Source organism: Toxorhynchites rutilus, chromosome 3 (assembly GCF_029784135.1).
Source record: "Toxorhynchites rutilus septentrionalis strain SRP chromosome 3, ASM2978413v1, whole genome shotgun sequence".
NCBI lineage: Eukaryota > Metazoa > Arthropoda > Insecta > Diptera > Culicidae > Toxorhynchites > Toxorhynchites rutilus.
In genome coordinates this window covers 133,148,458-133,172,836 of record NC_073746.1, presented here as the reverse complement: position 1 = coordinate 133,172,836, position 24,379 = coordinate 133,148,458, and the positions used below count along the sequence as shown (strand labels likewise).

The 24,379-nt window shown below is 42.6% G+C and overlaps 1 protein-coding gene across 1 annotated transcript; it reads right to left on the bottom strand.

Annotated features, from left to right (window-relative positions):
• Positions 1 to 859: 859 nt before the first annotated feature.
• On the bottom strand, positions 860 to 23,949 carry LOC129776784 (collagen alpha-1(XI) chain-like). Its single transcript, XM_055782632.1, has 18 exons — positions 23,841 to 23,949; positions 23,036 to 23,282; positions 6,895 to 7,445; positions 6,225 to 6,833; positions 5,806 to 6,171; positions 5,503 to 5,746; positions 5,239 to 5,445; positions 5,056 to 5,180; positions 4,644 to 4,994; positions 4,336 to 4,587; positions 4,025 to 4,276; positions 3,641 to 3,964; positions 3,262 to 3,577; positions 2,943 to 3,203; positions 2,651 to 2,883; positions 1,894 to 2,590; positions 1,648 to 1,832; positions 860 to 1,588 (listed from the first exon to the last, which is right to left on the bottom strand). The coding sequence occupies exons 2-18, from the start codon at positions 23,253 to 23,255 to the stop codon at positions 1,223 to 1,225; spliced, it is 5,559 nt and encodes a 1,852-aa protein (XP_055638607.1). The 5' UTR covers positions 23,256 to 23,282; positions 23,841 to 23,949; the 3' UTR covers positions 860 to 1,222.
• Between the last annotated feature and the right edge of the window lie 430 nt (positions 23,950 to 24,379).

Genomic DNA, 24,379 nt, shown 5'->3' with positions numbered 1-24,379 from the left:
GAATTGTGTGCACTTCGCACCAAGAGAGAATACGTGTTTGCTTTGAACGCGCGCTGATGAAAATAAAACTCAAGCGCAGCGCTGAGTTTTCTGAAGACTGTTGAGGGGCGAATTCTCTGCAAATGCAAAAAAAAATTGATGCCGCTTTCCCCTGCATAACCTTACCACTTTTGTTTCTTCCACAACACTACGTGATGTACCTACCTGGCTGTTTTTCTGTAAATATTTAATTAATTCATTTTTTTAAATGTTTGTTTATTTCTTTTATCCATTCACTTGTATTTGCTTGCTTTGAACATTGGACCACATAAATAAATTTTATTTATTTGCTGGTATTGGGCATTACCCGACTCAACTTTTTGAAATGAACAAGTTGGTCTTGGGCTTGACCCGACTCAACTTTTTTGACGTGATTTATATTCAGTGTGGTACTTTTTATTTATGAGTTGGCCTTGGACTCCACCCGACTCAACTGTTTTGGCCTAGAGCTATACTCAACTAAAATTTTTTAGTACAAGTTGGTCTTGGGCTTAACCTGACTCAACTGTAAATCAAACCTTAGATAAATCATTTTCCTAGCAACCCTTCTCACCACATAAATAATAGAAACAAATACACTATAATACAACTGTCATCTGTCACCTCGTGTCAGCTCGTTTCAATGAATACTACGGATAATTTGACTTCAGCCAATGTGCTGAAGCTTTTTGTTGTCGCACTCAACGAGAGCCATTGGATCAATGATAAATACCGTTGAGTTTTTACGCCACATCCAAATTCATTTAGACAACAAATTGTCGGATGTAATAATTTTGAACAAAATTTGAAAAAAATAAATAAAGCAACATAAAATGGCTTAGAATCGTTTTATTTAAAAAAAAAAACAGAATCAGGTCTTCGGCAGTGATTGTATGAGTGTATTTTCGTGTGTGTACATACAACAAGTATATAGTTTACAACTAAGATGATGTTTTTATCGTAGATTCCCTCCTGACTTATGATGTTATTCAGTCCTTTGTAGTTTCATTCTATCCTAAGAGTAATGTAGTTCCCCAGTTTATCCTAATTGTGTGTATGAGTGTATTTGCTAGTTTACTTAATTGTCTATCATAAAATAAGTTACAATTTATAGGAATACTTTTATGCTGTACAGAAAATGCTTAATTGTTCGCAAATACAATCGTCACCATTCAGTGTAGCATTGGTTTTCGAGTTATTCTATTTATTTGAAGCACACCGGTCCCACTTGGAAGCCGAATGCTTGCTGAGGTTGACCATAGTCTACCGGATAAAAGTCGATTATCGGCAGATACTGTAGTTTATTGGTACGAATCTGGAAGACGGTTTCGCTCTTCGATTTGCCAGTTTTACAACCATCGGCCAGCACATTGGGTCGCAGTTTTGTGTTTTCATAACCAATATCTATCTCGTTATCGCCCAGGAATCGGATGGCATTGTCATAATTTTCCTCTTCAGTACTGTACCAAGCAACGCCATTCATGCAGGTGTACGTGAAGTTTTGATACGCTCCTTGTGATAGTAATCGCAGGAATGTCATCTGAACGACGCCCACTGTTTCATATGAAATCTGTGAAAAAACAGCGAGATTTAATTACATGTTCTTACCCTCAACCATAGTAAATATACCCTGAAACCTCCTCTGAGATTCGAGTACCATTCCGTTCTGTCATTTTCCTTCCTCCAAGGAATATTGGGCATCTGTGAACTGTGCAGATCTGGGAAAACGCAGGTTTCACCTTCGGCTGTCATGTTACAGAAAACGTAGACAGAGTCATCTGCCATTCCGAGGTTTGGATCAATCCAGTACCAGCCTGTATGGTAAGCGTATAAGTCAGGAAGAAACGTTTCCGCCTTTCTGAATTATCTACTTACCGTCCGTGAACTGTGGATGACCGTAGTGTAAATCTCGACAAGTTCGCCCCGGATTTTCCCTAGTTCCAACTGGCTTCCTCATGCGATCCAGCTCTTGTCGCATCGAATAGATCGAGCTATACATGTCCAAGAACTTTGGACCCAGATCATCCTTAACCTTCTTCTTTTTTTTCTTTTTCTTCGGTTCGATTTTCAGTAGTTCTTCGTCGAAGTCATCTTCCTCTTCCAGTACATCTTCCACGTCTCGTTTCATTCTGTCTTCGCCCTTAGTAATAGAGAACTCACTCATCCTGAACAACAATTCGGGAGGAATAAGAGGAGCCTCCGCCGGGGGACCTGGAGGACCTGGTGGGCCTGGCAGACCTGGATCACCTCTCATTCCTGCCACTCCCTCAGACCCCTTCGGTCCCAACGATCCTTCAAGCCCAGGTGCTCCCTGAGGTCCATCATTTCCTTTCAAACCAATTAGTCCCATCGGTCCCGGAGGTCCTTTTGGTCCTTCTGGACCAGAATTGCCTTTGATGCCTTTGTCACCTTTTTCTCCTGTGTCACCCTTCAAACCCACCATTCCAAGTTCTCCTCTGTGACCTTTAGGTCCTCGCTTTCCTCGATCGCCCTTTTGTCCTCTTGCCCCCGTTTCGCCAGCCTTACCCGGTGGTCCCGTTTCACCTGGTTTACCTACTGGACCGATTTCTCCCTAAGAAGGCGTAAAATACACGTTAAATCGCGGAATAAACAAAGATTTAAGTTCAGTTACCGAAGGTCCAGGTGATCCTCGCAATCCCGGCAATCCTTGAGCTCCCGGCATACCTTGCGGGCCTGTTTGACCAATGTTTCCTAGCGGCCCAGGCAATCCACGATCACCTTTCTCACCCGGAAGTCCTGGTGTCCCCTGTAATCCAGCTGGTCCTTCTGGTCCCATTTTACCTGGTGGGCCAACTTCACCCGGCAGACCAGCAGGTCCTGGTTCACCCGTTTGCCCCGGTTCACCTATGGAATCAACGGTAAATGTGATAGTTCTGGCATTATTCACAAATTGTAATCTATACCTTGCTTTCCATCCTCTCCATCTTTTCCGATATCACCCTTAGGACCCACAACACCTGGTTCACCTGGATTACCAGGAAAACCGGGGACGCCAACCACGCCTTTCGGTCCTTCGGGTCCAGCTGGACCCCGTTTTCCAGGGGGGCCTGGTGCACCACTTTTCCCTTCCTCTCCCTTCGGTCCTACATTGCCTTTTTCGCCTTCCTTCCCTTCTGGACCCACAGGTCCAGGTGGACCCTGCGCTCCAGGTTCGCCAGCCAGACCTTTTGAAACAAAAACAAGGTTTATTCCATTTGCTTACCTATGGATAAACACTCGTACCTTGAGGCCCTGGTGGACCAGTAGCTCCCGAGGGACCATCAGCTCCTCGAGGTCCTCTTCTGCCGGGTTCACCCGGGGGACCAACAGGACCGTTTGGCCCAACCGGTCCATCATCTCCACGACCTCCTTTCATACCTGGAGGCCCTGGCATTCCTTGTGGTCCGGCAGGCCCCGCTGCTCCAGGTAGACCCGTTGGCCCATCCTCGCCTTTCGAACCAGCTCGACCCATCTCTCCCGGTGGGCCTTTCTCGCCTGGAGGCCCAACTGCACCCGGCTCGCCGCGACTGCCTTGTGCTCCAGGAGAACCGACCGGTCCCTATGAACAAGCAGAGTGAACATAAATGTAACTTCAAGAGTGCGTGTACCGGAACTCACGTACCGCTTCACCTTGTGTTCCTTTGAAACCCTTCTCGCCGGGAGACCCTACATCGCCCTTATCACCATCTTCTCCGGGCGGACCTTGTGGCCCTGGTGGTCCTGTTAATCCACGTGGGCCAGGAAGACCATCACGACCGATAGCTCCTATCAGACCCATTTCCCCACGTTCTCCTTTTAATCCGATCGGACCTGTAGCACCCGGTGGTCCTCTTCGTCCCTCAGGGCCAGGTGGTCCTTCTTTCCCCGGTTCTCCTGGTTGACCTTTATCCCCTATTGGTCCCGGCTGACCTGGTAGTCCAATTTCGCCTTTCAATCCAGGAAATCCCTGAGAGGAGAATATTTAAAATATGGATGCTTCAAATTCGGATAGCAAATATATTCTTACGGGCATTCCCATTGCACCACGCTCTCCTGGGAATCCAGGTAACCCTTGTCCTCCTGGTAGTCCATTTTTCCCCGGAGGCCCAGGAGGTCCGACTTGTCCTTCTTTGCCAGTATCACCCGGAACTCCAGGTTCACCTGGCATGCCGGGCAATCCTGGTATTCCAGGTTCTCCGACAGGTCCCGGCTCTCCGGTCGATCCTTGGGGTCCAATCACACCTGGAGCTCCTATTGGGCCTGGATTTCCATTCTCTCCCTAAACATAAAATTTATTGAATTCAATACTGAGCAGTACAATGATAAACAGCTACGTACAGGTGGTCCTCGTTCGCCTGGTATTCCCTGGGGGCCGTCTTTTCCATTATTCCCTTGTGGTCCAGGAAGACCAATGAACCCTCGTGGACCTTCTAAACCTTGAGGACCTATTTCGCCTTGCACTCCAGGAGCACCTGGCTGACCAGTATCACCCTTCGGCCCAGGTGTTCCATCTGCTCCTCTTCGACCTCTTGTACCTCTGAATCCTCTTGGTCCGACCTCACCACGGTCTCCTTGTAAACCCGCGTTGCCCTATATGTAGGTTGATGATATTTATTCAGTATGCAAATAACTAACAGAAGTTTTACCCTTTCTCCTTTATCACCCGGTAAACCAAGAAGGCCAACGGACCCTTTATCGCCTTTATCACCAGTTGCACCAGCATATCCAGGGAACCCTTGAATGCCCTGTTTACCCTTTTCTCCCGACAAACCCATCAGTCCAGGTTCCCCTCGTGGACCCTCGAATCCTTTTGGTCCTTCTGGTCCCTCAATACCAGATACACCCTGTGGTCCGGTAGGACCTCTTTCCCCAGAAGGTCCCATGTCACCCTTTTCACCATCATGACCTCGTTCCCCTTTATCTCCTTTATCCCCCGGAACACCTCTCTCCCCATCATCACCTTTCGGGCCACGATTACCAGGAAAACCAATGGAACCCTGTTTGCATAATATTGTAAAAGTTAACTGTGTTCAAGCATTTGACGTAGTTTTTATATACCTGGACACCCTGTGGACCCATATCTCCTTTCGGGCCAACAATCCCCGGGTTACCTTCACGACCAGGAGAACCATCAGCCCCTGGCAATCCTGGTAAACCTGGCTTTCCATGGGGTCCAGGAATTCCTTTTAGAAAACTTTAGAGATTAGAATAATTCTCAGTATTCCTCTTTTATTATTTTACCTGGTGGACCCATATTCCCTTGGGGCCCGGGAGGTCCCACAGGGCCTGTTGGTCCTGATTGACCCGGTGCTCCAGGTTGGCCTTGGGGACCTGGGTTTCCTTTTACTCCTGGTAACCCTTCTGTTCCTGGAATACCTGGATTCCCAGTTGGGCCTGGAAAGCCACGTGGCCCCGTGAACCCACGCGGACCCAGTTCCCCAGGTAGACCTTTCGAAAAGTTAAACAATTTGTTTTGGAAATCTAACATGTTTTCGTTTTGTTTACCTGGCAGCCCCGGTGGACCATCCTCTCCTTGTATTCCTTCATGACCTTGAGCACCTTTCTCTCCAGCATTTCCTGTCCGTCCACGATCTCCCTTTTCCCCGGGAATACCTGGTAATCCAACGGGGCCGGGTTCTCCTTTCAAGCCCTGTAGTCCTACAGCACCTCGTTCACCATCCCTGCCGGCTCTTCCTCGTCTGCCTTCGCGTCCAGGTAATCCGATGGCTCCACGCAGCCCACGTGGACCCTGTTCGTTACAGGTAGTTAGTAAACATAAGTAAACACGTATACGTATGCTAGACTCACTGGTTCTCCTATATCGCCCGGTTCACCTTTCGTTCCTTCCGGGCCAGGCGGACCAACCGGTCCCGGAACACCAGTCAACCCCATAGGACCATCGGGTCCTCGCATTGCCATCATGTGCTGTGACAGTAGCTGACGAAATGCTTCAGCCCCAGAGTCAGGACCTTTTTCATTGCCCGTTTGGCTTAGGGGAATCATAAACACATGACCGGGCGGACCTGATGGTCCACCCTGACCGGGTAAACCATCCCGACCGGGTTCACCTTTCGGTCCGGGCTCACCCGGAATACCTCTTGGTCCCACCACCGTTCGTACGATCACACCGCTATGATTTCTTGACGGTAGACCCGGTAGAGAAACTGATGTATCCTGAAATGAAAAACAATTATAGCGATAGAATGATACATTGACGATATCCATACCTCGGAAATGCCAACTGTAGGATCACCACCGAGCTCAGCTTCGTGATCAGGTCCTTCGCCTTCGGGGCGGCCATTACTGGATGCCGACGAATCAAACTCTGGATCCGGAAGAGGAAGAATCGGTCTCCTACCATATCGATCGTAGCCATCATAGGACGTTAAGTTTTCAGCCTCCACATCGTAGCGTTCTTCGATAGTTCTCTGCGTGCTTGTAGTAGTATGTCGTTTGGTTTCTCCCTCCAGTTCAAGATTGTTGTAATAATCATCGTCCTCGCCTATAATTTCAAGACCCTCCACATCCCCGGATAGATCCACAAACTCTCGATGGCCTGTGTGTTGTTGATTTCCAGCGGATGCGCTTATCGACGATACAGAAGCCACGGCAGCTCTGTTCATTTGATCTAATGAACTTCCAGAGTTTAGGCTTTGCCGATACGAAGTAGTTGATCCGTTGGATATTGATGAACTGTGAATTGACGTACTATGGATACCAGACGTGACGTGCACTGATCCATATGCGCCAGAACCGAGACAGTCTGGAGCATATTTTGTACAAATGTGATAGGCTTCGTCCGGTGTATTCGCTATCATAAACAGTTGTAGGTCTCCCTAAAAATTGATCGAACATAGTCTTCAGTGAATGGATTTTCTAGAAACCTCATTTACTTACAGTGAAAAAGCCATCTTCCTCACTGAGTTGCATGCCGGTTAGGACCAATCCATCGGTAGCAATGATTGAAGTTGCTGTTCTTTTAAGTGGCCGTGTGATTTGCGTATTGCAATCCATAATAAGGGTGACAGAATCTCCCTTAACGCTGACCCCCAACCGATGCCATCGTCCGTCGTCAATGCTGGTCCCAAAACTGATCAAACTTTCCTCCTCTGGGTTGCCGTCGGTATCTTGATAGTACAAGGCAACCTCCATTCCGACCATCAGCATAAGTACTTCTTCCGATTCGGAGGAATATATCGAAAACAGGGGCACCCGAACTTGATTCGGGGCTGCGCGCAATACAACCAACAGGGAAAAATCCTGAGGAAAGCCAGTGGGGAAAATTTGACCCGTTCCCACACTTAGGACCGTGTCCTGGTTAAGGTTGTAGGCCGCAGCTGGATACGACTGGTACTCGTTGCGGGATTCATTGCACATGCCGGGAACGGGTGTAACGCCGGATGGCAGTTTGGGAATTTCAAACTCCTCAATGAAATCCACAAGCCCTTCTGCAACGGAAATAAATTTATTTATATAATGTAGTACTTAGTTGTACAATAGAGTAGAGTGAACATGTAATTAGTAATAGGGAGCTCGCTATACTGACGAGCTACGCATATTTGTCCCATGTTCCAAAATCAGCAGCTGAGAAAAACACAATCAATGTTTTCTATCATATTTGTCTACCAGAAGCTTCAAGCATTTCAGTTTACCAATACACAGGGGTTTTTATAAGCAGTAAACTATTATTTAATAAAATGTGAAAAGATCCCCTCACTTTGATCGATCAATCTTGATTACGGGAAAAAATTATGGTGTTACAGTTATGCCTAGAATATCAACATGGGACAATTGAACTTGATGTTGTTATTCTTAATACCGGAAGCAAACAATAAGTTTTTAGTATTTTTCTGAAAGATTATGCATGAAAACATCAAACATCAGCGCAGAGAGTGATCTACAACACATTTGCAGAAAATAAATCTTATTGTTATTAGGCATTCGGTAACAATGTGTACACGTGTTCTGTTAATCTTTTTTTTTATTTGTTTGAGAATTAGTTCGTTCCTCCAAACCAGAAATGAGTACATTAGCCCTGCTGAAAGCGTGACATGAAATTCGTGTACCTTAACCGATTCAATAATTATGGATTTAGAAAAGATACATGATGGGACAGTTATGCTTAGAATATCCACATGGGACAATTGAGCTTGATGTTGTTTTCTTTGGAAGCTGGGAACAAACAATAAGCTCTACTGAAGTACAGGGTGACTCAAAAGTCATTAAATTCATCAAACATAAGGTGACTATCAATACGGTATCTATATTCAATAGTTATACTACAAAATAAGCAGGTGACCAATTTGCCCCCACTACCCCTAACGTGTAGTACATTCTCGTAAACGGCTACTGTCAAAATTTCAGCCGAATCGGACTCGTAGATTAGTTTTGACCGTGAGTGGGCGAGTCCACGGATTTTAGAAAAATGTAAAAAATAGAAATTCCGCCGTAGCCACGGCCAAATTGGTCAAATTGCACTACGAACTGCTGCCCCATCCACCGTATTCTGCAGATTTGCCCCGTGCGACTTTTTTTTTTGTTTCCAAATTTGTCACTCGCCGGGCAGAAATTTGAGTCGAATGAGGAGGTCATCGCCACCACGTAGGTTTACCTCGAGAAAACGTATTTTTCAGATGGATTAAAGAAGTTGGAGCATCGCTGGGTCAAGTGTATCGTGCTAAAAGGAGACTATGTTGAGAAATAAATCGCCACTTTTCCAATTTTTTTTTGTGCGCTAAGTACATATCGGACTCCCCTCGTATGTTTAGGAGTTACGTTAAAAACATTTGAAGACAAGTGGATTAATAAAAAACGTAGCGATAGTGTTCTTCAACGCAACTTTCAATTTCATGAACATGGCGGCATAACACGACAAACATATTAAAAAAGGCTAATTCACTATAAAAAAGACAATAAATTAGAAATATTTTTTTAAATATTAGGCTGTCAAAAAAGTCCTGCGGTATTTCCGCGAGGTGTCGTTGTAAGCGCATAGTTCTAGTTGTATTCATTGTATCGAGTCATACTAAAGGGTGTGTTACATCAAATTGCATCACGGAAAAAACGCTGTAGAAATTCGCCCAGTAGACCGATCCTTTTGAAAATTTTAGACAGTAAAATAAAAACTATTAAACAACTTTTGGCATTTTCCTTTTATTCATACTTCAAGCCCAAGCCCGTATGCTCGCACCTTCCTCTTTACCCCGTCCATAAGGTTCTGTACAACGTCAGATTGTAGTTTTTTTAACAGAAATCCATTTTCTCTTGAAGTCCGCCTCCGATTTGATAACTTTTGGGTTCTTCCGGAGGGCCTGCTTCATAATCGCCCTATATTTCTCTATTGGGCGAAGCTCCGGCGCGTTGGGCGGGTTCATTTCCTTTGGCACGAAGGTGACCCCGTTGGCTTCGTACCACTCCAACACGTCCTTTGAATAGTGGCACGAAGCGAGATCCGGCCAGAAGATGGTCGGGCCCTCGTGCTGCTTCAATAGTGGTAGTAAGCGCTTCTGTAGGCACTCCTTAAGGTAAACCTGCCCGTTTACTGTGCCGGTCATCACGAAGGGGGCGCTCCGCTTTCCGCAAGAGCAGATCGCTTGCCACACCATGTACTTTTTGGCAAACTTGGATAGTTTCTGCTTGCGAATCTCCTCCGGAACGCTGAATTTGTCCTCTGCGGAGAAGAACAACAGACCCGGCAGCTGACGAAAGTCCGCTTTGACGTAGGTTTCGTCGTCCATTACCAGGCAATGCGGCTTCGTCAGCATTTCGGTGTACAGCTTTCGGGCTCGCGTCTTCCCCACCATGTTTTGCCTTTCGTCGCGGTTAGGAGCCTTCTGAACCTTGTATGTACGCAGGCCCTCCCGCTGCTTGGTCCGCTGGACGAATGAACTTGACAAATTCAGCTTATTGGCGACATCCCGGACCGAACTTCTCGGATCACGTCTAAACTGCTCAACTACGCGCTTGTGAACTTTTTCACTGACGGAGCATCCATTTTTGCCGCTCTTCACCTTCCGGTCGATGGTTAGGTTCTCGAAGTATCGTTTTAGTACTCTGCTGACCGTGGATTGGACGATTCCCAGCATCTTACCGATGTCCCGATGTAACAACTCCGGATTCTCGAAATGAGTGCACAGGATTAATTCACGACGCTCTTTTTCGTTCGACGAAATTTTTCCAAATTTACGAAAAATTGACAGTGAAGCATGGCCAACGTGATCTATACACTCTTATCTGATTATAAGCGAAAGCTGAAGATATAATTCCTAAAAATTAAATTTCTACAGCGTTTTTTCCGTGATGCAATTTGATGTGACACACCCTTTATAGCTTGTTGGAAAGGTATTTTTGCGCGTTATAATATAGTCCTTGGCAGTGTTTTGTTTGGTTAAGTCGTTCGTGAGTTGTAGTGTCACAAATATGGAGCAAAATAAAGAGAAAATCCGACCTATTTTACAGTACTACTATGACAAAGGCAAAAATGCATCTCAAGCTGCCAATAAAATTTGTGCAGTTTATGGACCTGATACAGTTTCCATTTCCACCGCACAACGATGGTTTCAACGTTTTTGTTCTGGTGTAGAGGTCGTCGAAGATGCGCCACGCTCCGGAAGGCCTGTCGTCGAAAATTGCGACAAAATCGCTGAATTAGCCGAGAAAGACCGGCATGGTAGCAGCCGTAGCATCGTCCAAGAGCTGGGGATAAGTCATCAAACCGTTATTAACCATTTGAAGAAGCTTGGATTCACAAAGAAGCTCGATGTATGGGTGCTACACACGTTGACGCAAAAAAACATCTTTGACCGTATCGACGCATGTGAATCGCTGCTGAATCGCAACAACATCGACCCGTTTCTGAAGCGGATGGTGACTGGCGATGAAAAGTGGGTCACTTACGATAACGTGAAGCGCAAACGGTCGTGGTCGAAGCCCGCTGAAGCGGCTCAGACGGTGGCCAAGCCCTCATTAACGGCCAGGATGGTTCTGCTGTGTGTTTGGTGGGATTGTCAAGGAATAATCTATTATGAGCTGCTTCCCTATGGCCAAACGCTCAATTCGGACCTGTACTGCCAACAACTGGACCGCTTGAAGGTAGTACTCATGAAGAAGAGGCCATCTTTGATAAACAGAGGCCGCATTGTCTTCCATCAGAACAACGCCAGGCCACACACTTCTTTGGTGACGCGCCAGAAGCTCCGGGAGCTCGGATGGGAGGTTCTTTTGCATCCGCCGTATACTCCGGACCTTGCATCAAGTGACTACCACCTGTTTTTGTCCATGGCGAACGAGCTAGGTAGTCAGAAGTTAGCCACAAAAGAGGCCTGTGAAAATTGGCTATCCGAGTTTTTTGCCTATAAGGAAGCAAGCTTCTATAACAGGGGTATTATGAAGTTGGCATCTCGTTGGGAACAAGTCATCGAACAAAACGGCGCATATTTGACTAAAAACAGATGATTGTAACTAATTTTATGAACAAATGAAAATTTAAAAAAAATACCGCAGGACTTTTTTTACAGCCTAATATCTCGAGAATGGCTGCATTTAGAAGGAGATTGATAATGAGCTTTTTTATTTTAAATCACATCAGGATTCATAATTTGTGGCTAAAAATGATTGTTAACATACAAAAATTTAAAGTTTCGAAAATAAATAAACATTTTATGTTCCACAAAGTTCGTCAAAAACAGTTTTATCATCTTGTACTCTTTTTTTAAATTTTCTACATGACTTCTTTTTTATATGAAAGAATTAAAAAATTACAAAATATGTATTTTAGATATTGCAAATTAAAGGTTTTTTTGTAATTTAAAAAAGTACTAATTTTTTCCTGAGTTTTTTTTCACGTTTGGACATCAATATTCTATAACTTTTTCTAAGACACTATTTCGGTTGGACTCATAGTTTTTGAGATATAAATTATCAAACATTTCTCTTACTAAAAACGATACGCCCTTTTCAAAATTTACACTTGAGTCAAAAAACTCCCAACTGCTGTGGAAAACTCATATTTCCTCCAACCCAAACGGAATACAAGCTTTCGTTTGAATCAAAAATACAAGTTTTTAAAATCTGCATTCCTAGTTCGATTTCATTTGGAATAGCACATTAACGATAACAAATTTCACCCAACGTGAATATTTTTTTAAAATTTTGTCAGTGAAGAATTCTTCTGACTTTTCATGAATCCAATACTTGACAGCTGTTTCCACCTCATTGTCTGATGTGCAGTTAATGCATTTTTGGGTGGATTAAATAAAAAAAATTGTAGGGAGCACGTTTCGGGAGATGAAAAGAGTATTGAATTGGCTTAAACTTCAGTGTATACATTTACACATTCAACAACAGCACGCTTTTTAACTCGAAGGGACATAGTATCAGTACCCGTTGTCTATACAGAGCCCGATCGATTTTGGCACGTTTCGTTTTTGGCACGGTTCGATTTTGGCACATGTGCCTAAAACGAACGGTTTTTCTTAAACCATGTTTTTTAGTTTTCTCGTCCTTCATTCAAACAATTGAAGCTCAACAAACGAAAGATAATATGATCCTTATGTTGCCAATATAAATGACTGGAATCGGTCAGCTGGATCCGGAATATGGCCGGAACATGTTCCGGTAATATAATGGGCATGATCAAAGCAGTGCTTAAAACCGTACTATGCCCGTCATGTGCCATCTCGAATTACTCGGGATTTAAAAACTAGTCCATTGGTGGTCATATCTAGTGTTAAGGTCGTCATAGACCAGATGCGGATCTGTCCCGGTTGCGTTCCGAATACTCCCGGGTGGCTATTCCAGTATTGAACCTCAAACAACTTGGAATCCAAAAAGTAGTCAATTGCTGAACATAATAGGTGCATACGACATTTCTGGCCTCATCTGCGTGTGCCCCCAACCCCTTGGCAATCCGTTGTTTTCTCCCTTGGTGTCATTGAAATGTTACTTTCTCAAGGTGAAGGTCGATGGAAACCATGGGCTGCCTCTGCGGTTCTTGAGCGACTTGGTGGGTTCGGGTCAATGCTGGACGTGGAAGTACGATGTCCACAAAAATCGAATCTTCGTCTCCTTGTTTCTCAAAGAAATGTTCGTCATCTCCTTCTTCCTCTATGCGTCTGAGTATTCATCAACGCAGAATTCTTCCTCGGGGTATTTTGTTGTTTCAACTGTGTCGATGTCCATTTGGAAATTGAACAACATACGCAAAAGAATGTCGTCTTCGTGCAACAGTACCAACTATCCAGCCTATATTTTTCCAAGATCGTTGAATCAAGCCGTCATCCGAAATCAGCTTATGTTGGAAACGATACTGGAACGTTGTCGAATATTAGGTACAAAAGACTCGTAAAACCACTTCTGAAATATGTCGCGAGTTCTCCATACATTTTTCGAAGCGGCATATTCAACAGGAATTTGAACGTTTTTGAAAGCCCTATGGGTTCTTAGTTTTTCCAATTATAAACATCGGCAATTTGTGAGTATCCGTAGCATTTGCGCATGGCATAAAGGTTATTCTATACTTTGCCAACTTTAACCCCGGAGTAGCTGCCATACAAATGAAACACAAATATATGCATTACTCGAGAAATAATCAATCAAATTAAATGAAAATTCGCATGTGAAGGTTTTAGGGTGCAATAAATGGAGCCAAATTTGGCATATGGAGGTTTTATGGTGGTTTGACATTCCTTTCCCCTCTGTAAAGAGAGGGGGGAAGGGTGCTGAACAACTCGAGAACTAATCAAACAAATGGAATCAAACTTAGCATATAGAGGTTTTAGGGATCGATAAACGTTTCTATGGTAGTTCGACACTCCTCCCCCTTCTCTAAAGGGGGGCTCCCATACAAATAAAAGACAAATTTCTGCATAACTCGAGAACTAATTAAGCAAATTGAACCATATTTGGCATGTGAATATTTTAGAGGGCACGAAGTGTTTCTATGGTGAATAGACACTCCACCCCCTCTCTAAGAATGGAAGGGGAGGGGGGGTCTGTTTTATTCTATCATATTTTCTGTATCAAACATTTATTCCCTGTAACGGAGAAACATATTATTTGCAAGTGGTTGAAAATCTTGAACGAGAATTGTGTCTGAAAATAATCTGATATTATAATGATGAGATTTGGAAGAAGTACTAGAAACTTGATAGTAACTCAAAAAAAACTCCAGTGTGCTCGAAGGAGATCTGGTGTCAAGAAACGAGAAACTTCATAACTCCAAAAACCCAGGTAATCTGAAGTCGTCAGAGCCCAGTGACTCCATACTTGAGGAGCCACAAAATGCTCGAATAGTCATCAGCAGGGTTTCTGGTAAATCGAAGTTTCCTCGAGAAGTTCCTCCGAAAAACAAGGAACTTGACAATCTGACTGTTCCTGGCCCAAGCGGTTCAAACTTAAAAGCAATCGTAAAAAGGGTAGGAACTTCAACTACGTCAAGTGAAAAAGGTGAGTTTCTTCAAACCCCCATCACGCCAGATCCAAAACGAGCATGGACACTGGAACAAGCAAAAAACCTGACCATAATTTCAACAAAACAGATGGGGTTCCGATTCTCCCAAATAAACTCCCGGATCGGTCAACCCAACCTAATGCAGAACACTAAAATTTTGCGAATAAACCTCCATCACGCTAAAGCAGCGTCGAGCGTGTTATCCAGGAGGTTTACAAAAGACGCTGTGGATCTAGCTCTTATCCAAGAGCCTTGGGTTCACAAAGGAAGAATACTAGGTATTCAAACAGGTTCATGTAAGTTGTTCTACGATGACAAACATGACTCCCCAAGAGCTGCTGTCTTAGTAAATGCAAACATTAAATGCTTTCTTATTACAGAGTTCATTCAAAGGGACATCGTCGCAATCAGAGAGGAAGTACCAACCGCCAAAGGAAGATCCGACATCGTTATTGCGTCGGCTTACTTTCCTGGCGACGTTCCAGAGGTTCCCCCACGAGAGGTAGGGAAATCAACAAGGACTTCATCATCGGATGTGATGCCAACGCTCATCACACAATGTGGGCAAGTACCGACATTAACGACCGAGGTGAGTGTCTTTTAGAATTTCTCTCGTCAAACAACATAGATATTGCTAACAAAGGAAATGAACCAACATTCATAAACGCAATCAGACAAGAAGTCTTAGACCTAACGCTGTGTAGCCCGGTTATTTTTGACAAGATTTATAACTGGCACGTTTCCGAAGAGGCGTCTTTGTCTGATCATAGACATATTGTTTTTGAATGGGATGGTGGCATGACAGTTTAGCGAGAATACCGAGATCCCAAATAAAACAACTGGGATCGGTATTCCCTTGAATTCGAGTCAAAAACTCTAAACTCAAAAATACGGTCGATTCAGCAGCTTGAATCAGCTTCGAAAGAATTAAACGAAACGATAGTCTTGATAGACTTCGCAAAACAGTGCAGAAACTGTTCAACAGAGCAAAAATTACTGGTCTCAATACAAAACGGCTCTAACTGAGTACAGCAGAGAACTGAGACGATCCAAACGAAAATACTGGGTATATAACTGCGAAAGCATTGAAAGTACTCCAACCGTTGCTAGACTCAATAAGACTCTGGCAAAAGACCACTCAAACGGGCTAGGTTCCCTTAAAAAGAACGACGGTTCGTTTACAAAAACTCCCTCAGACATACTAGACTTACTGATGAAGACTCACTTTCCGGGATCTACATCTGTCCACTCGAATACAAATCCTGGCTATAATGGCGACACAAAATGCTCTCTCGATGGCACCCCACAAGACCTGACCACAAGACGTGTTATCGAGCAGAATGCAGATGGCCTTAAACTTTACACAATCTTGGTGTATCACAGAAGGTCTGAGCATAAATCCCTCAAAAACAACAAATATTCCGTTCACCAAAAAGAAAAAACTGCATCTGCAGTCTCTACATCTTGGGGGAGAGGAAATAAAAAGCAGCGCTTCAGTGAAATATCTAGGTGTAATCTTAGATGCCAAACTAAACTGGAATGCGCACTTTGATTCAATAATCAGCAAGGCCAACTCAGCCCTATGGGCTTGCTCTAAAATGATAGGAAGAACATGGGGCCTTGAGCCAAAAATGGTTATGTGGGTCTACACTGCAATTGTGCGGCCTAGGATAACCTATGCCACACTTGTATGGTGGCCAAAGACTAAGGAGACTGTAGCTACAAAAAAGCTAAACAAACTCCAACGACTAGCATGCGTTGCAATTACTGGAGCAATGCGAAGTACACCCTCAAAGGCATTTGAGGCTATCCTTCACATGTTACCTTTGAACCAATATGTTCAGCTAGAGGCTAAAAAAGCGCTCTAAAGCTTAAAAGATGGAAACAAATACTAGACGGGGACAAAACTGGTCACTTGAGCATCCTGAATCTTTTACCCATTGGACCAGCCTCAGAGATGCACAATGATTGGATGGAACCTAGGACCAATTATGACATTTCATACAGAGTGATCGAACATTCTCGCTCAGTATGGTATGAAGGTGGCCCCAACGTTCGTAATGGTTCAATCATGTTCTACACTGATGGGTCGAAAATGGGAATCAGAACAGGTGCTGGAGTGTATAGCCCCAGAACAAAAATCTCTGTGGCTATGGGAAACTGGTCAACAGTTTTTCAGGCAGAAATAGCTGCAATAATAGAATGTCTAAATGTCTGCCTCAAAAGAAAGTATAGACATGCTTACATCTGCATATTCTCTGACAGTCAAGCGGTACTTAAAGCTCTAAATGCCTTCAAGTGCTCTTCAAAAATTGTCTGGGAATGCATTTCCCTTTTACTGCAATTAAGTCAAATAAGTTCGGTACAATTGTACTGGATTCTTGGTCATTGCGGTATAGACGGCAACGAGCGAGCAGATGAACTTGCCACGAACGGCTCAAACTTACCATTCACTGGTCCAGAACCATTCTGTGGACTCTCCGACTGTGTGTTGAAAAGCGAGCTGAAAAAATGGGAAGACCGGGAAGTGACAGCCAATTGGATGGCTGCAAAACTTAAACAGACGAAAAAATTTATTACGCCGAGTATTAAAATTACTCAACAGCTGCTAAGCTTTAATAAGAAAGACTTAAGCACATTCACTGGTTTTGTGACAGGACACTGCCCGAGTAAATACTATCTTAAGAACATAGGTTTAGCACAAGATGATATTTGCCGCTTTTGTAATGCCGAAAGTGAAACCTCGGAACATTTGCTCTGTAACTGCGGAGCTTTAACTAGACGCAGACTTCAACACCTTGATAAAGCTATTCTGGAGCCCAAGGAAATTTGGTCTGCGTCACCGATCAGGGTTATAAATTTTATAAAACAGATTATTCCTGTCTGGCACCTATCACGCTATAGCTTTCAGTCTACTCCTCCATCAATAAGTAGTAGATAAGCTTGAAGTGTAGTATAAAAAAGGGGTATACCACAATAGTTCAAAATAATGGACGCAGTGCTTCACACCCAACAGGGGAAAGAAGAATAGTAAAAGGTAAATTCAACGGGGTCGATTAGAAGATAAATCAATGAACAGTTTTGCGATTGGATGTTTCAAGGTATTGATAACAAAACACAAATTTGGGCAGCACGAAGTTTGCCGGGTCAGCTAGTCCATAATAAATATACAAAGTTTTCCTGATTGCATAAGAACTGTCATAAAATTCTACATAGGAAAGCTTTCTGGTCTGCAATTGTATAATGAATAATTTTTCTTTCGTTTATCATCTATCTATTCAAGTACTTTCAATAATACTTTTTACTAAAATGTTAGTCACTCTTCTTAAGTTGGATTACCCCATGGGGTCGATATCGATCACTTTGAGAATCCCTGGATTATATGATTCCAAAACCGTATATTCACCAATATTCCAAATTTAAATGGTGATGAGTGTTGAAAAAGAATCATTTACAACATGGTTGAGCGGAAAAATCTCAGGGTGAGTGTAAATGAATTGGCAATAACTAAACCCAAAGCCGGTCTTCACTCGTAGAATGTCGTACTCTGTGTCTGGTGAGATCAAAGGAAATCAGTACTATGAGCTTCTACCAAGCAACCAGCCAATAAATTCACACAAACTCGCAACTGGACAAATTAAAGGGTGTGTCACATCAAATTGCATCACGGAAAAAACGCTGTAGAAATTCGCCCAGTAGACCGATCCTTTTGAAAATTTTAGACAGTAAAATAAAAACTATTAAACAACTTTTGGCATTTTCTTTTTATTCATACTTCGAGCCCAAGTCCGTATGCTCGCACCTTCCTCTTTGCCCCGTCCATAAGGTTCTGTACAACGTCAGGTTGTAGTTTTTTTTGAACAGAAATACATTTTCTCTTGAAGTCCGCCTCCGATTTGACAACTTTTGGGTTCTTCCGGAGGGCCTGCTTCATAATCGCCCAATATTTCTCTATTGGGCGAAGCTCCGGCGCGTTGGGAGGGTTCATTTCCTTTGGCTTCGTACCACTCCAACACGTCCTTTGAATAGTGGCACGAAGCGAGATCCGGCCAGAAGATGGTCGGGCCCTCGTGCTGCTTCAATAGTGGTAGTAAGCGCTTCTGTAGGCACTCCTTAAGGTAAACCTGCCCGTTTACCGAGCCGGTCATCACGAAGGGGGCGCTCCGCTTTCCGCAAGAGCAGATCGCTTACCACACCATGTACTTTTTGGCAAACTTGGATAGTTTCTGCTTGCGAATCTCCTCCGAAACGCTGAATTTGTCCTCTGCGGAGAAGAACAACAGGCCCGGCAGCTGACGAAAGTCCGCTTTGACGTAGGTTTCGTCGTCCATTACCAGGCAATGCGGCTTCGTCAGCATTTCGGTGTACAGCTTCCGGGCTCGCGTCTTCCCCACCATGTTTTGCCTTTCGTCGCGGTTAGGAGCCTTCTGAACCATGTAGTTTTAAAGTTTTAAATGACTACCTACGACTAACGACTACTATTAAACAGATGGGAATGAGGGACAGTTCAAATAAAATTTGGCGTTCAACATCAAATAAGATGGATACAACATAGGGACACTTGAGGGTCTTCGTTGCCACATTGGTAGCGCGTTCGCTTAGTAAGCGATCGATCGTGAGTTCAAGACTCAGGGCCCTCAATTTGACCATATTTGTGTTGTTACAGAATAACTACGTCCACGCAACAATCATCAGCGATGGAGATCGATCCACGGTCGAATAAAGATTGGTTCATCCATACAACTGCTCTGCTCTACAAGAAACATCGGGCTGCTGTTCTATTGATAACACAACAATGATCATATCAACTGTCTCCACTGTCCGGTGGTCTAACTGTAATTCTCTTATAATCTTACGCCTAAATGGCTACTGTGTAATGTTCTATTTATAGATATGATAAACATGTGACATGTACACGATTAAAATTTGGCTCTGTTACAACTAAAATGCTAATTAGCTTGAAAATAAACACAAAAGGGAAAAAAACATCTGATTGAGAGAGTAGCACGTGAAGCTCGACAGTTTGCATTCGGAAAATAGGAAGCATTATCGAAACAATGGTATCGTTTTTGACGTAGAACTACGTCTTTCAGGAAGGGTACCAAATCAGAAAACAGGTCACGTTTTTATGAAATAAAGTTAACGTTAATGACTATTTTCACTGTGAACGAATTCTCATGATTTGCATACCAATCGAATCGGAAATTCTCTAAGATTTGTTTGATATGCTATACATTACAATTCGCTAATATCTAAACGGTTTGAATTCATGAAAACTGGAATAACTTCCTTTTTCCCATACATTTGTTCTGCCGATTTGTGTGCTAATCCTACCCGTGTTTTGAATGCTTATAACTCGAACATTTCTTAACAGATCGGAAAGATGTTTGCATCAATTGATAGGAAATATTTATACGCGTCTATTAATAAAATATTATGTTTATGAGATGAACAATTGAATAACTGTAAAATGTCAAGTGTTATCTAAACGTAGAGATGGGCAAAACGGTTCACCTTAATGAACCGTTCAGTGACCAACCGTTCACTTAAGTGAACTAGTTCTTTTCAGCAGTTCACTCGCTCTTTCGTACATTGGAGGGATATGCCAAAGCATGTATAAAAAAGTGTGAGATGTTATGTAGGACTGTTCTTTTCATTCATAAAATGCTGTTTGTTAGCAATAATTAAATGTCCGAGTTTTGTTAAAAATATCTTAACAGAATAGAAAATCAAACTATGATTTTGAAATGTTTATTTAGTTTGAGCCGTGATTCATTATTTTCAGTACAAACTAGCGTTGCGCTGCTTTTGTTCAATGTTTTGCAATAATTGCTATAGCAAAACTGTACCAAAACGCGAAAGTCTTTCTCGAAATAATCGAGCACAATATGATATAATATAAACACATTTCATATCAGCGACAAAAATTTTTATTTACTGTTGAAAAATACTGTTTGACTCGCTTCGCTTTCAACTGTATTTTTTGTTGTAAGGTAGATTTGCATATCTTACTGAAATATTTACCCTCATCTTAAAAATATGCAATTGAAAAAAAAGAAAATCGAACAATCCAATTTAAGATCCATCGTATCCTGAGATATTGCGTTTTATTGTGAAAACGACAATACTGACATCTTATTTTTGTTATTTCATGGGGCTATCGTTTGATTCCATTCGTTAATTTCGTTTGATTTACCTTACAGCAGCATTCATCTATCACTCGTTCGCTCGCCTTCCTCTTATACACCGAACACCATACACAGTTCGTTCTGAACTGTACGCACAGTTCAGCCAGCGGTCAGTTCGTTCTGAACTGTATACACAGTTCCGCCAGCGGTCTTCGTACACAGTTCGTTCTGAACTGGGTAAGCAGTTCATGTGAACTGTTGCCCAGCAAATAAGAACGACTGTTCGTTCACTCTTTTTGGTGAACTAGTTCGTTTGAACAGTTCATGAACGGTTTGCCCATCTTTATCTAAACGCCCTAACTGCCAAGTTTTGATGGGCTCGATTCTAAAATAATATTCGAAGTGGTAAACAAGTGGATTGCATAATATAATTGGGTAGTTCTTCGTCGTAAATCTGCGGTCGTGTCCTAGATACAATTTTTTTGGTTCCCGGAATAAATCGCCACAGAAAACGACTGCAACAGAAACCACCGCTTATAAAATGTGTAGTAGGCTATAAATATTGTGGCGCGGTATTGTATTTCAAAACAAGAATTAACCGGGCAAACGTATCGCCCCAGGCAAACGTAACGCCCCGGGCAGACGTATACCGTCCGACGCTCGCTAGAGCTCGGTCGGACATTGCTAAAGGATCGTATCCTATGTTTCAAACTAACCGGGCAATCAGTGGATCCCAGGTTTGCGTGCGAGACACCGCCGCTTCCGACGGCGGGTCGGCGGTGGACTCGGATTGCGTCATCTTGGCGGCATGGGCCGCCTCGATTCCTTATCCTCGCCAAATGGGGACTTCGTCCCCATTACATTGTCCTCAGAATAAATTTCGAAAAACGAGAACAAGAGAATAAATTTATAATAGAAATGTGAGGCACATGATGTTTTTCCCGCGCCAAATATTTCTAGCCTACTACACTTTTTCTAAGCGGTTGTTTCTGTTGCAGTTGTTTACTGTGGCGATTTATTCCGGTCACCAATTTTTTTATAGGAAACTAGCTGACCCGGCAAACTTCGTCCCGCCCCAAATTTGTTTTTTGTTATCAATACCTCAAACATTCACGTTTTCTTACTATGAGCCCACTCTTAGAGAGCTGGAGGAGTGTCTAACCACCATAGAAACATTTATTGCATCCTAAAACCTCTATCTGCCAAATTTGGTTCGTTTGTTTGATTAATTCTCGAGTAATTCGGAAATTTGTGTTTCATTTGTATGGCAGCCCCCCTTAGAGAGGGGGGCGGAGAGTCTAACCATGATAAAAACATTTATTGCACCCTAAAACCTTCTTCTTCTTCTTGAATGGCGTTAACGTTCCCTGTGGAACTTTTGCCGTCTCAACATATGCATTAACTAGCGTCATTTATTAATACTTAGTTGAGATTTCTTAAGCCAAATAACACGCCTTGAATGTATTCCGAGGGGCAAGCTCTAGAATACGCGTGACCACAGTGCAAGTCGGAGGAAATTTCTTTGACGAAAAATCCTCCGGCCAGAACGGGAATCGAACCCAAACACCCGGCATGATAATGTGAGACGCTAACCACTCGGCCACGGGTGCACCCTAAAACCTCCATATGCCAAATGTGGTTTCATTTGCTTGATTGATTCTCGAGTAATGCAGAAATTTGTGTTTCATTTGTATGGCATTTTTTTTCGTCAAAACAATAAATTTACATTGTACAGAACTTATTGGATTTTCAAACTGTTTTTCGTTTTGCGGTGCGATAATTATTTATTGAATTATTCATCATCAAAGACGAAAGAGTATTTTTTCTTTCAAACAGAAATATCTCTGTATGGAAAGGTCCTACAGGAACGATATAGGAACCAAATGAAAGCTGGTTGATTGGGTTAAAAGATTTTTTATTTCATCCCGATGTTATTATCCACTACACATACACACACAAAGATAAAAATATGTGAGTAAAGTATTCTTGTACCTGGAAGTTGGAGCTTTAAAATGATGTATATCCCATCTGTATGCGTTAATTTTTCACGAAGTTACAGTATGTCAAAAACACATTTTCGACTTCGCACTCTGTTTTGTCGAGTGTCCAGCGAGAACTTATCCAGGATCTCAATAACTAACTTCTTTCATTTACTTGAAAAAAAGGAAAATGGTTAAGCATCCAATATATGTTAAAATGTTAGACAATAATTCAGATGTAACCTAATGTATAGCAGAAAGAATTGCATATAATTGATCAAAGAGCTCTCGCACGTAACCAGAAATGGAGTACGAATCAATTCACGGGTATGCAGGACACACAATCGTAGAGCGGAATCGCACTCAATTGAGAAATATGGGGTTATAATTTTATTGCCTTCAAACAGAGAGACAATGGTTAGATACTATGAATAAATGGCAATTAAGAACAAGAGTGCTTTTAGTAAGAAGATGGGACTCACCTTTACTAGGAACCGCATTGCATCCAGTAAAAAGTTGGGCGAATAAAATAACAATTATAGCACTAAAACTAAGTTGCACTGTCGGCCACTTGGTGCTCGAATAAGGTGGTAATCCTTTCCGCCGCCGAGGGGACAATCGTATTTCAAACATCTTGTCTAACTGCGTACTTATATCTAAGGGCTGTTGCTTTTTGGTAATATTTGTATTAACATCATCCATTTTCTCCTTCCGTGGCTGATGCTATCACTGTGAAGATGGGTTGGAAACGTCAAAAACAATTAGATTCATTGCACAAAATCAAACTGTGTCAGTGGAACATTGCTTCGAGCTTCGCTCATTCTATTTGGGGGGACATTGCACGCGGTCATATGTTTTCTCCATTGAGTAACAACTTCTTATCACTAACTTTTTTTGTTCGAAATTTAAATCGGACCAACCCCGAATGAGCCATTATCACTTAGTTTTCACCAACGCATGCAATACTGCTTACTTAATTATGTGAGCAGAAATTTAGTTTTGATAACACTTGAACTCTTTCAGGAAGTGAATGATCTCCTAATCACCGTTCAAAATATAACGATTCACTGTACACAATTTTCGCTGTTGATTGAATATCACGAGTATATGTATTAATTGAGAGCGAAAATCGTCCTGGAACATTATTGACACAATATTAAAGCTAAACGCATGCAAGACATCGATGAGTCCATTGATGCTACTATTTTACAAAAACAAACTATAATCTTCGCGAGCAACCACTTGTTCACGATACTGATTTCCGCAGTAATAAGCGAACGCACTTACTTTCCATGATTTTTGGTCTATTTTACCCGCTTGTTAGCTCTCGGAAAGCCAATCACTGACTGGCTAACACTAAGCACATGCGCTCACATTTCTAGTTCTTTTAAACACTTTGCAGTATGTGCTCGCCAGAATCGGGCGACTTAGTGGGCGCGTAAACATATTCACATTGGTTAGAGATTGCATCGACTATGGTCAAAATGATGATTCATCTCAAGAACGTTCTCATGTTGAATTATGTTATGATTGATTAGTGCGAATCTCACGGACTGAAAGAATAAGATGACATAAGATGACGAATAGTTATTGAATCTTTTTAGCCGTAAAGCTAAATGTACTATTTATCAAAAAACATATCACGTTTTAATGAAAAAAATAACATTAATCACTCTTTTGCTGCGAAGGAATTTTGACATTTTGTAAAAGATTTTTAACCCTCCAGGTCAGAGCTCGGCATAGTCATAGTCAACTGAGGATAGCCAGCTGACTATCTGACTGACTATATCCGTATTCAATTGGAAATGACTTTTGGCTTCTTCACA

Bases quoted from the DNA above. Each gene is read 5' to 3' on its own strand.
- LOC129776784 (XM_055782632.1), bottom strand. From the start codon at position 23,255: ATGGATGATGTTAATACAAATATTACCAAAAAGCAACAGCCCTTAGAT. The intron at 6,172-6,224 runs GTATGGATATCG...TTTTCATTTCAG, and splicing joins CTACAGTTGGCATTTCCGAG to GATACATCAGTTTCTCTACC. The intron at 4,995-5,055 runs GTATATAAAAAC...TTATGCAAACAG, and splicing joins TGGGTCCACAGGGTGTCCAG to GGTTCCATTGGTTTTCCTGG.